At 25.2% G+C, this 12,254-nt stretch overlaps 1 protein-coding gene and 1 long non-coding RNA gene across 8 annotated transcripts; one reads left to right on the top strand and one right to left on the bottom strand.

Moving 5' to 3' along the window:
• Window positions 1-1,335: 1,335 nt before the first annotated feature.
• On the top strand, window positions 1,336-1,618 carry LOC122272022 (uncharacterized). The gene is made up of 2 exons (XR_006226735.2): window positions 1,336-1,386; window positions 1,466-1,618. It is a non-coding gene; the product is annotated as an uncharacterized lncRNA (long non-coding RNA).
• A 2,427-nt stretch (window positions 1,619-4,045) lies between these two features.
• Window positions 4,046-12,226, bottom strand: LOC107451449 (uncharacterized). 7 transcript variants are annotated; one of them, XM_071177783.1, is made up of 9 exons: window positions 11,975-12,100; window positions 11,824-11,869; window positions 10,569-10,756; window positions 9,511-9,575; window positions 9,264-9,405; window positions 7,654-7,890; window positions 6,291-6,398; window positions 4,344-4,421; window positions 4,046-4,236 (listed from the first exon to the last, which is right to left on the bottom strand). In XM_071177783.1, the coding sequence occupies exons 1-9, from the start codon at window positions 12,017-12,019 to the stop codon at window positions 4,186-4,188; spliced, it is 960 nt and encodes a 319-aa protein (XP_071033884.1). In that variant the 5' UTR covers window positions 12,020-12,100; the 3' UTR covers window positions 4,046-4,185. The 7 variants fall into 7 exon arrangements, 6 of the variants coding, with proteins under 6 accessions (XP_071033884.1, XP_071033883.1, XP_042910912.1 ...); XM_071177782.1 differs by having other exon boundaries at window positions 9,496-9,575; window positions 11,975-12,093; XR_011636185.1 differs by having other exon boundaries at window positions 4,175-4,236; window positions 7,650-7,890; window positions 9,496-9,575; window positions 11,975-12,096.
• Window positions 12,227-12,254: the final 28 nt, after the last annotated feature.

The following is a 12,254-nucleotide window of genomic DNA, read 5'->3' as shown; positions in this document are numbered from 1 at the left end:
TACAAGCCAATACTTTCAAGTTGGGCAAACTCGTAGCTAAATCAAATCTTCAATTGACCTCAAATTTAAGCTATATTTAAAATTACAATCTTTACAGAAGTACGTAAGATTCTTTAATTTTTTATAGGTTTTTTTATTACAAAATTTCTAGTAATTATTTAAAAAAACTATGAATTTTTTCTTTAAAAAAGTCATGCAACTTTTGCTATAATTAATTTATTAAATTTGATCAATTAATAATTTAGGAAAGCTGGAAGTTGTTCAATAAGTTGTGGTAAAAAAAATAATCAATAAAAAAATCTAAAGTTCACCTCTCTCCAAAAGTTAACTTGATCTGCTCACTTATGGGGAGGAATCTTGAATTTACAGAGAAGCAAAAAAGGTGCAAATCTGAAACATTACACTCTAGAGAAACATTACACACAGTTATTGATTTCTATGTTTTTTTTTTTACACTGAATTAAATGACATCAAAATCAAGTTCATTGGCCTAATAGCTCTGAAGTTACAAGGGATTTAATAACTGTAAAGTGTAAAAAAAATAAATTTTTTGACTATGCCTAATATGTATCTTTAATACTTTTCTATAATAAGTACCACCTTATTTCCCACATGTTTTTTTAGTCTGAAGCAAATGATAGCAAAATAAAATCAATTTATTTAATAGTTCAAAAATTAAAGTACTTATTAATAAAAATTACAGTTTTGTACTAAAAAGTTATAAGGGTTTTATCCGTAAAAAAGTATAAGTGAACAATTATAATTTTAACACTCTACATTCTCATAACTTCTAAACTAAGAGTCCTATCTAGTAGGTTTTAGTTTCATGTGAATCAGCATCATTAAAATAAATCACAGGATAGAATATCAAATGCATAAGTAGATGTGAGAACAATATTGTGTTTTTATGCATAAAAAATTTAATATCTTTTAAATATTTATCCTATCAACTTTGTTTTGGATCTTTTTAATACAGCGTAACAAAATACAAAGGAAATAGTAAAATTTTTTCTCTAGATAGGTATTTCAGATGCTTAGATTGGTATAATCAGGAATTGTACTTTTGTTGTACTTCATACTTACAAACTTCTGATCAGTTCATCTTATTGACTTGATTTTGGTGTCATTCGATTCGGCGTAAAAAATACATAGGAAAAAGTTTGTCTCACTTGCAAAATAAACGTTTCAGCATAAAAAAACATATAGGAAAAAAATTACCTCACTTGCATAGAAAATTATTCATCATAGAAAAGAATTACCTCACATAGAAAACAATTCAGCTTAAATACCTTTTAAAAGCTGTTAAGCCACCATTTTGTNATTTAATTTTGTCTCTTTTTAGATCATTGCTCGTAAAAAGGATACTGGTTCTTTCTCAACTGGAGTGTAAGTGAATTATTTTGTTATTTATTTTTAAATGCTTTTGTTTAACAAGATGTTTTAATATTTAATTTTTTTCTTTTAGGGGAACGCCTGAATACAAGAGACCTCGTTATTAAAAAGTTCCAGTATCATCTGGTATATATGCCTATTTCAAATATATATTCTCTTTGTATTTACTCATATGTCAATGTCTGTATATATATTAATCTGAAATAAATTAATGATATTAGTCTGATTTTTGGAATTTGTTTTTCTTATCTATAGTTTTTGTGTGTTATTTTAAACTGTTAACTATCTGCTAGTACATATAATGCATATAACTAGTTTTATATTAGAGCATTCCCACCTTTTTTTATTATGTTATTTAGAAGTAAAAACAGTTTGTTTTCAAACTTAGAAAATAAATTTTATGCATATGATTCCTGTTATTTATTTACTTGTTATATGTATTTCATATACAAGAAACATTAAGTACTATTTGAAATAATAATATACAGATGAAAGATTTGCAGAACTTTTCATGTATATTTTCTGAAAGTACATAAGGCTAATTTTGAATCCTTGATCTTCATGAATTGATATGGTAAACTGGATATTATGACAAGCAACTGATTCAAGACTGATTATTATGATAACCAAGAGGATTAACATAGCAAAAAATTTACAGTTTTATTACGTTTAAAGAGTTAAGCTAATCAAAAGAAAGAAAGAAATTTAAGGTGCCTAAAATATACAAAAAAAAATTTTATGAGCAGGATAAATGCCCAAGTACCCCAAATTTGAATTTTTGTGCAGTAACTTACAGTCCAATACTTTCATGTTGTCAAACTCATAGCTCAATCTTCAATTGACTTCAAATTTTGGCTATGTTTAAAATTACATTCTTCACAGAAGTATGTAAGATTGTTTAATTTTTTATCGGTTTTTTTAATATTACAAAAGTTCAAGTAATTATTTAGAAAAACTATGAGTCTTTTCTTTAAAAAAGGCACACAATTTTTGAAATAATTAATTTATTAAATTCGATCAATTAATAATTTAGAAAAGCTGGATGTTGTTTTATAAGTTGTGGTTTTAGCACAATAAGAAAATCTAAAGTTCACCTCTCTCCAAAAGTTAACTTGATGTGCTCACTTATGGGGAGGAATCTTGAATTTACTGAGAAGCAAAAAGGTGCAAATCTGAAACATTACTCTCTAGAGATGCATTACACTAAGTTATTGATTTCTATGTTGTTTTTTTTACACTGAATTAAATGACATCAAAATCAAGTTGATTGGCCTAATATCTCTTAAGTTATAAGGGATTCAATAACTATAAAATTTTAAAAAAATACAATTTTTGATGATGCATCTGTAATACTTTTCTAAAATAAGTACCACCTAATTTCCCACATATTTTTTTATTCTAAAGCAAATGATAGCAAAATAAAATCAATGTACTTAATAGCTCACAAATTAAAGTACTTATTAATAAAAATTACAGTTTTATATTAGTATTTGCATATGCAATTGATATCTAATTGACAATTGAAGCATTGTTTCCTACGTATTTTTTATACTAAATTTTAATTAAATTAAAAGTAGATAGAACTGATACTTTTGAAGTTATAAGGGTTTTATGCGTAAAAGAGTATAAGTCAACAATTATAATTTTAATACTCGACATTATCATAACTTCTAAACTAATAGTCCTATCAGTTTCATGTGAAGTTTTAGTTTCATGTGAATCAGCAGCATAAAAATAATTCACAGGATATAATAATATCAAACGCATAGTTAGGTGTAAGAAAAAATTTTTATTTTTCATGCATAAAAAATTTCATAGCTTTAAAATATTTATCGTATCGACTTTGTTTTGGTTTTTTTTATTCAGCGTAACAAAATACAAAGGAAGTAGTAAATATTTTCTCTAGATAGGCATTTCAGATGCTTAGATGGTATAATCAGAAATTGTACTTTTGTTGTACGTCATACTAATAAACTTCTGATCTGTTCATCTTATTGGCTTGATTTTGGTGTCATTCGATTCGGCATATAAAATAAGTAAGAAAAAGACTGTCTCACTTGCATAAGAAACGATTCAGCATAAAAAAATAAATAGGGAAAAAATTACCTCACTTGCACAGAAAATGATTCATCATAAAAAATACACAGAAAAGAATTACCTCACATAGAAAACAATTCAGCTTAAAAAAATACCTTTTGAAAGCTGTTAAGCCACCATTTTGTTTTGTATCACTTAAGAAAAATGAATTTTTGCAGTTCACTAGTTGAAACTATTAATAACCTTTTTCAGAATTTTGATCTATTTCACTGGTTTACTGATTTAAAAAAAAATTCTTCTAAAAAACCTTTTTTTTAGCACTGCGAAAATAACGTAACCTCTTAATAACTGAGTGATTATTTTTAATAGTGGAATAAGTTCATTTGGAGCTAGAAAGTCCTTTCTTTCTTTTATCTTCGATTTTAATAATCATTGACGCATTTTGATGTTTCATCAAATTAAAATGATAGAAATGACACCTAAATTAATCATGTTTTGCTAATATTTTTTAATTCATTCAAACACTAATCCTTAAAAACCTCGATTGTCCAAAAAATGAATTTATTCCACTTTCATAAATAATGGCACAACTGGAACTATTATTATAGATGCAAACTAATTTATCAGATTTTTTATTCGTATTTTATCAACTGGTAATGATAAGATAGATGTTGGTAACAATACAAACTTAAAAGTATCTATAACTTTTCAATACCAAAATAGCATTTAAATGCAAGTCATCCTGTGCTGAACATTTTAATTTTCACTCTTCATGTCTATAACTTTCTTTTTTATATCTTGTATTATCTATAAAAAAAAATAAATGCTGTGATGTAAGTTATGAAACAAAACATCTTAAGAAAATTTAATAAGTCCCACCATAGCAATTGTTATTGTGTATTAATATAACTTACTTTTGGTGGCTCTTTTTTACGATCCTTCAAAAACTTCAAGAAAGCTTTAGTTGCAGTAGAGTTCAATAACTCCAATTCCTAAATTAAGTCATTAAAATAAATATTTTAATAATACTCCTCGAGTTATGACTTAAAGAATAATGCTATAATACAACATGCTTTAATATGCCTTTTTAGAGAGTTAAAAATATGCAATATTCTTTCTCGCATGTTTCTCATATTTTAAAGGTGGTATTTAATTTTTTCAATGTTTATTTTTCATGATAGCAACACGAATTCCTCTTTTAAAAAGAGGCATATGCCAGGTTATAAAATTCTCCAGTAATTTATCCATGATGAAAATGTTAATTAATAAACTTTTACTGAAGAAGCACTTGAACACTTTGTTTGAAAATCTAAGTTTCCAGAAGGATACATTAAAACTTTGGCATGTAATGTGTCTTGCTTAAATATGATTGCGCTACATGTAAATAAGACAGATTAAAAAAATTTCATATCTTTAATGAAAAATTAAATCAAATAAATGTTTTTATTAAGGAGGGAGGGGTGTAAAATAAAAGTTTCAACAGGGTACATAGCATTTCAAAAATATGTTTGTGTTTTTTAAAAGCCCTTAATGGTTATTTTTTAATTTGGGATTTGCAAAAAGTGCTTAATTTTAAATCTTTCAAAATGAGATTTTTTTTTTTGTCGTGTCGATTGTTATCATAAATTAAAACAAAAAAAGCATGATTTTTACAATTTTCTCTGTAATATTTATCAGAAACTATTTATTTTATCATGATTATGTAAAGTCTGATAATGTTTTTTTATTTGTTGATTTTATGTTTATAAATGAATAACTTCAAACAAGAGGAAGAAAGATTTTTTATTACTGGACATATCGTGATAATAAATTTTTTTTTTTTTTCAAAAATTGTTTGAAACTATATTTGAGTGTTAAATATGCTTATTTTTAGTTGAAAACATACATTCGAGTTAGTTTAAAACATACATTCTGAGGAACCCCCTCAGAGAAAGTACTTTTTAAGGTCAAAATTAATTAAACTATATTAAAAATAAAATATTTAATAAATATGAAAATTATAATTTCTCTAAGATATCTGTAATGAGAATTTTCTCGTTTTAACAACTTTTCAATATTTTAAAATTATAATAAGAGGAATATTGATCTTGGTTCTCATCATTTTCAATGGTTTAATAAATATTTTACAATAATCATAGACTTATGTATCTATTAGATTGTTTTCAGGAAGGAAAATTGCTAGTTTTTAAGATTATTTATTAATTTTTTGAATAAAAACAAAACTACTTCTATTTAAGATTGGGGAATTCGATAATTTATCTAGAAACCAAGATTTTCATTTTTGGCTTTTTAAACTAACTTTTTTTCATTTAACTTTTTTTAAATGATTTTTTTCATGTAGTATATATTTAATTATACAACACTATTGCCTACAGAAAAAAAGGAGTGTTGAGCTAGTGATGAAGAAAAATACAGTACCTTATAATTTAATATACTAATCTTTTATCTATTATACCTATCTCATTTAACTCATTTTTTTAATCTTGCAATTAGTATTATAAGTTTTTATAAGTAAAATTTAAATATTAGTTCAAAAATTAATATTAATTATTTAATGAGCTTTAATTTGTGATTATCCATGTCATAGCAAAATATGTTTTCTTTTAATTATTATTATTTCTTTCACCCAGTTATTTAAACATCAATATCTGGTAATTCTATATGTAGTTAGCTGCCTTTCATAAACTAAATATCTACTTTAATTCTTTTTTTTTTCCTATATAACTTTTTAAAGTCTCCCCCATCATCAAAATAATTAGAATTAAAATTGCTATTTTGAATGAAGATTAGTGAATGAAACAAGTTTATGAATTTTGTATTTAAAAACGAATACGAACAATATTATAATTTGCATTTCATACCTCTTGAGTTATTTGTTTATCATGCTTCCCAAGATCAAACCATGTATCAGGAGGAGAGTAAAAATCTTGCTTTAAATATTTCTTTTTTCTTACCTTTGGTTTTTTTACCTGAAAGTAATTTTATTTCATCAGTCATTATTTAATGAGATTAAAAGAACTCAACTGTTGAAGTGCTACTATCTCACTGAAAATTTCTTTTAAAGTCAGGTATTGAAAGATGAATAATATTCCTATTGTGTTACTTTGAGTTAGTTGAAATTAATTTTAATTTCTATAGTGTCAAAAAAAATATTTCATTTCTTTTTAAAAAACAAGATAATTATTTCATAATTTTAAAAAAATTAAACTGTTCAATTTCCACTATCTCCATTTGGATGCTGATGCCTCCCGTTTGACTATAAAACTCAATATGTGATTCATAAATTGTTTGAATATGAATCTCAATGTGAAATTCATAAATCCCTTTATTATGAATCATGATCGATTATTTGTTCGAATTCCTAAAAATACAAATTTTTATGTAGTTTTGAAAAACATTACGTTTGTGAATACAGTTTGTGGTAAATCATCAACAAAAAAAATAAATAAATAAATAGAAAAAAAAGCAAGAGTTCAAACACTACCGTCTTTGTTAATTCAAGATTATTTTTGTTAGAAAATGGTTTTTTGTGTTTCAACAGATCCAATATAAAGAAAAGTTATCTTATTATTTTCCTTCTTAGTAATAGCTATCAATTTTTAATAATGCAGTATAATACTTGTACACTTAAAAAAATGAATCTGATTATGTATTCTTTACTCTGGAATATCATGCTTTCTGAGCTAAATGTGGTCTAATGGTTGTTGAGTGATCTGGTTTCATCTGTATAAAATATATCTAAATGAAGTATCAGAAAGGAATGTTTGTACACTTTTTTCACTTTTTCATGTGATTTTGTTGTGTACATGAAATTTTTCTTTCATTTTTTAATTTTTATGAAACTATCAAAATTCAATTAATGAATTGCTTTTTCATAATAAAGTTAAAGCATATCAAATATCAGAAAAAAAGATATATCTAACAATAAATATTTCGGAATTTTTTTGCCTTCAATTTTGTTTCATGTGAAAATTTATTTTACCATTTTGCTATTCTATTATTTAATTTTTAGCAACTTTAAAAAAAATTCTACCATTAGATTGTTACGTTCTTATTATATAGTATTTCTAAACAATGTAGTATTTTCTTGAAGTAGAAAAAGGAGAAATTAAAGAACCTAGCATCTTAAATTCAGATGAAAAAGTTTTAATGATTTAAGAATATGAAGATATGAAAAATCCATAATGATACACAAATTGTTTTCTCAAATTTTTACATACTAACATTTCCTGGATGAAAAGTGCCTTTGTCTTCTTCGTGAATAACTTCCTTTTTAAATTCTGAAACATGAAGAGTTTGCGGTGGTCTTAAACTAGGCTCGAAAACCTTTGGGCGCAAAGCTTCTTGAACTGCCTTTGGTTGCAAATATTCATAAGTTTTTGAATTATCTTGTTCTTCAAGCCCTATTAATTGCTCACAGGTAGAACAAAACTCTCGAGTTGATAACCATAATCGATCTTCCTAAAATAATGAATACCCATGTTAATATGCAATCGAATCTTTTAAGAGTAAAAAGACTTGCCAGCTCCTAACGACTCCATCTTAAATCAATATTTGAATGCGCCATAATATAAAAACTAAATTGTAGGCACAAAATGTTGCAATTGATAAAAATGTTAATAAAATTTCAAATTCACCCCTATTCAAGTTTTAATGAATTATTAAACAACAATGAAACAATTTCAGAGTGTATGTAATTAAATGTACTTCATTGAGAATGAGGAAACACAGAGAAGAGTTGCAAAGCAAAGTGGGGAAAAAATAAGCTTTGACTATGTAGTTCTCATAAATAAAAGGTTTTGTTTATTTATTCTGTAGCCCTAGATGATTATTCAGTTTAGTATTTCTGTGGCAAAGCCCTGTTTACGTTCTTTATAATTTTTTCCATCATCATTTTTCCCTTTGCTTTAGCAAGATATTAATTTTCTACCCCTGATGAATTTTAATATCTCATAAGTACATTATGAGATATTAAAATTCATGTTTAAGTTATGTGTAAAACTTTTGTATTTGTCTTATATGTCATCAAACGCTAATTGTTGAATAAATACTATGAATTGAACATTTTATTGATACATAAATATTGTGTTTTTTATGATTATTAATATTTTTAATAAGTTGAAAATAGTTTGAACATTTTTATAATTTGCAGTAAGCAACAAAAAAAGTTTTTTTGTGTGGAAACAAAACATCTTGACCATTAAATTACTTTGTAAACAACTATATATCTATTAACGATTTTAACAATCAGAATAGTTATTTTTGTTTTGAGGAAAATTAAACAATATTAAGAAGAAAAAAAACGTATTTTTATCTTTACCATAAAAATCTAATAATGCAGAGTAAAATGTTGCATATAGTAAATAAAAATATACGTATATAGCTTTTTAAAACTACTATTGGGTATTTTGGTTGTTAATATTTAATACAGTATCTCAAGTGTTTTTCTTTTTTTTTTCAATTTGTACCAATTAAATAATATATTATAAAACAAATTTTTACATGATATTAACATTGATTTTTCTATTAATTTAAATCTCCATTTTAAGCTTCACACAAAGCTTGACATTTTAAGTTTTTAAAAAAAAATTAAATATTTTTACATACTTTAGAAACTATTAATTGAGGCAATACTAATAACGCAATTTAGAAAAAAAAAACTGTTTATAAATAAATAGTGTTAACTATATTTCTTTTTGGTATTTTTTACTTGGAGTAATGTTACCATTTCAATTTTATATTTGTAATTTTTATACTAAATGTTTAGTTCCTTTTTATTACTTTATGACTTTATTGAATATTTATTTAGAACCAAAATGCTCCAACTAACTTACAGTCACTTTCAATTTATCTTCAATTGATGGAGCTCTGACCCCTTCTTCCTCATCCAGTCTATTCAACAAAACCAAATATGGGTTAGGTATTGCTTCAGGTTCCCTTAAACTTATTAACTTCTCGCATTCTTTTGTCTCCAATCTATATCAAGAAGAAATTTGGGTGTGAAATTCATTGTTTGCTGTTTATTGGTGTAAAAAATAAGTTTTAAAATTTTAAATGTAAGTTTACTTGAGTTCAACCAACTTGTTTTTGTCATCTGGAATTGTTTTGGGAACATCTGACTCGAAATTCTCTCCTGTAATTTGAATCTAAATGAAAAAATAACAAAATGAATGCTATTATATATATACACTTCAATGTGTGAAAATTGCAACACCATGAAGAAATTATGCAAATTGAACCGTAAAGTGAGGCAAGACATGCAAATGAATAGAATTAAAAGGCAATCGGACATGTACCCCTATCAGTATTATATGGAATAAATTTCATTAATTTCTAACAATTCCTTCATGGCTCAAGGGATAGACCGTTTGCCTTCTAATGAGGTGAACCAGGCTCGAATCTCAACGATGGCTAGTCGATACGAATTCCGTATCCGAATTAATTTCGAACTTGACTAATATTTTTAAGTACTAATGTATCGGTTAACAAATATACAAATCCTCATTGCTTACTTATACTATTTTATAGAAAATCTAAAACTATATTATTGTAACTTCACATTTATAACTGTATCTATTAATTACAATACTACATTTATCGCACTAGTGAACATCATTGCTGAAAGAAGTAAACATTCAGCACTTTTTTCTTAATAAAGTGAAGGATTTATATGTTATATAAATAGATTCTATTTTATAAATGATTCTGTTGTGTATGTTAAATTAATAAATTCTTTTCAAAAATAGGCACTTTTAAACCTTTTCAACAATTGCTTTATTTCAAAATTTACTTTGTCTTAAATCCTATGCTGATTTAATGCTTTTTGATTAACCAGCAGTTAACTATATTAAAAAACAGAAATGATGCACATATTTTTAAATAGTTTAGCAAATTGCCTTTTGGTTCTTTCTCTGAACTAGTGCCAGTACCTGAATAATTTCTAATTTGTATGAAATTTGCTGCACTTCTCAATAATCTTTCAAGAACCAAGTAAGAATCTTGAAATTTTAAGAGGTTTTGCCTGATGTCATAACCAATTCCTGCTATTAATATCAACTCCTAAATTCTACATTCAACTTCTCACAAAAACTTCCAAATACTGAGCCTAATTTACATTCAATAATAAATTAAATGTTAACCTGATCAATGCTTTCAGTTTGTGTTTCTGTTTCTTCTTCCAAAGATTGGTTCATGTCTAAAAATGCGTTTTTTTTCTGTTGAACTATTTCATTATAAACTTTGGTAGGATTTGTTTGAATGCCATTTTCAAATTTCCATCCAGATGTATCAATATAAGGTATTGTTCTACGGTCTTTAAACATTGAACCTAGAAAAATAATAATTTACTAAATAACTAATACAAGCTAAATATCAACTATTAAATTTTCTGTGGCATGACAAATTTAAAGCTATGAGTATATGTACTTTTTACAAATTGTCAAGACTGAAGTTAGTCCTAAGAAAGAGTTCAAGAGGGGCTAAAACTTTTCAGGTAGCAAAAAGATATTATCTAACATTAGAAAGATGCAATGTAATACTGCCGTGGTAGAAAACGCTATACTCTTGAATCCTATCTTCTAATATTAGAACTAATATTACAAAGGATTAAATAGTATTTGATCTAACATTCGAACTTTCAAAATTATCAGTGTAATTTTTATTTATAGACTGCACTTAAAAGGAATAAAATGCCCTACTACGTTTTGAATCGTAATATTAATTTTAATCTTTATTTTCGTTAGATAGAGATGCATTTTATATTCAGAAAAAGACTTAATAGAGATAATGCTATAAGCATTATAATAAGATAATGCTTATAAGCATTAAAAGCAAATTGCTCATAGAAATTTTGATAAAACAATTTATCATACATACAGAAAAACAGATTTTGGTTAGTATAGAATCTGAAAAACTTTATTAAAATTTTGTTTATACTTTTGAAACGAATTTAAACAATGATAATTTTTTTAAAAACTATGATTTATGACATTTTAATCAATCAACTAACAAAAAAAGTGATAAAAGGAGATCTATATCTGCGTCCATCCTCCTTAAGGATTACATGCTTTTGTAAGTTATTAAAACTATATTTTTTATCAAATAGAAAAAGAAAAAAATGTTTTTTAATAAGACTGATGAGCTTTAAACAATCCATGAAAAATTTCGATTGAAATTTTCATTCATATTTGACATGAAATTTTCAAATTTTTTTTAAAGTTACGATTATCTTAAAATAAAATTAACAAGAAAACAACATCCTTCTTTTTCTAAAAGTATAATTTTTTATAAAATTTGAAGTTTCCAGTAAAATCACTAAGAAAAAAATAATAAAATATTTCGCTGTATACTATGATGCTAAATTTTTATGTACTTCACATATTGTATTTTCCTAACCTGAATTGATAAATATGCACCTAATAAAAGTGAAATTCTTTCCTCCCTTTAAAAAGAAAATAATCTCATTAATTAAAAAATTTTTGGGAAGGGGAGAGTTATAAGTATTTCACAAAGAAAAATAGCGAACATAACGATATAAATAAAATACTTTTAAAACGCAAGTTTTTTTTATTTTTTTAATATGTATAAACATCAAATGGTCACTTTGAATTTTTTTAAATGCATTTTCTTTACAAAATATTATTCATTTTGTCACAAGCCATAAATTTATGTATCACAAGAGTGTGCGTATACTAACTAGTTGCTATGGAAACATAAATATTTAATTATTTCACTTCACTGCTTCGAAATAAAAATTAGCTAGCTTATACTATTAATGTCACTTGTGAATCTTAATATTTTTGTTTAGATGTAAGAACTTTATTGAG

Source organism: Parasteatoda tepidariorum, chromosome 2 (genome assembly GCF_043381705.1).
Source record: "Parasteatoda tepidariorum isolate YZ-2023 chromosome 2, CAS_Ptep_4.0, whole genome shotgun sequence".
NCBI lineage: Eukaryota > Metazoa > Arthropoda > Arachnida > Araneae > Theridiidae > Parasteatoda > Parasteatoda tepidariorum.
This window is presented reverse-complemented; position numbering and strand designations above follow the sequence as displayed.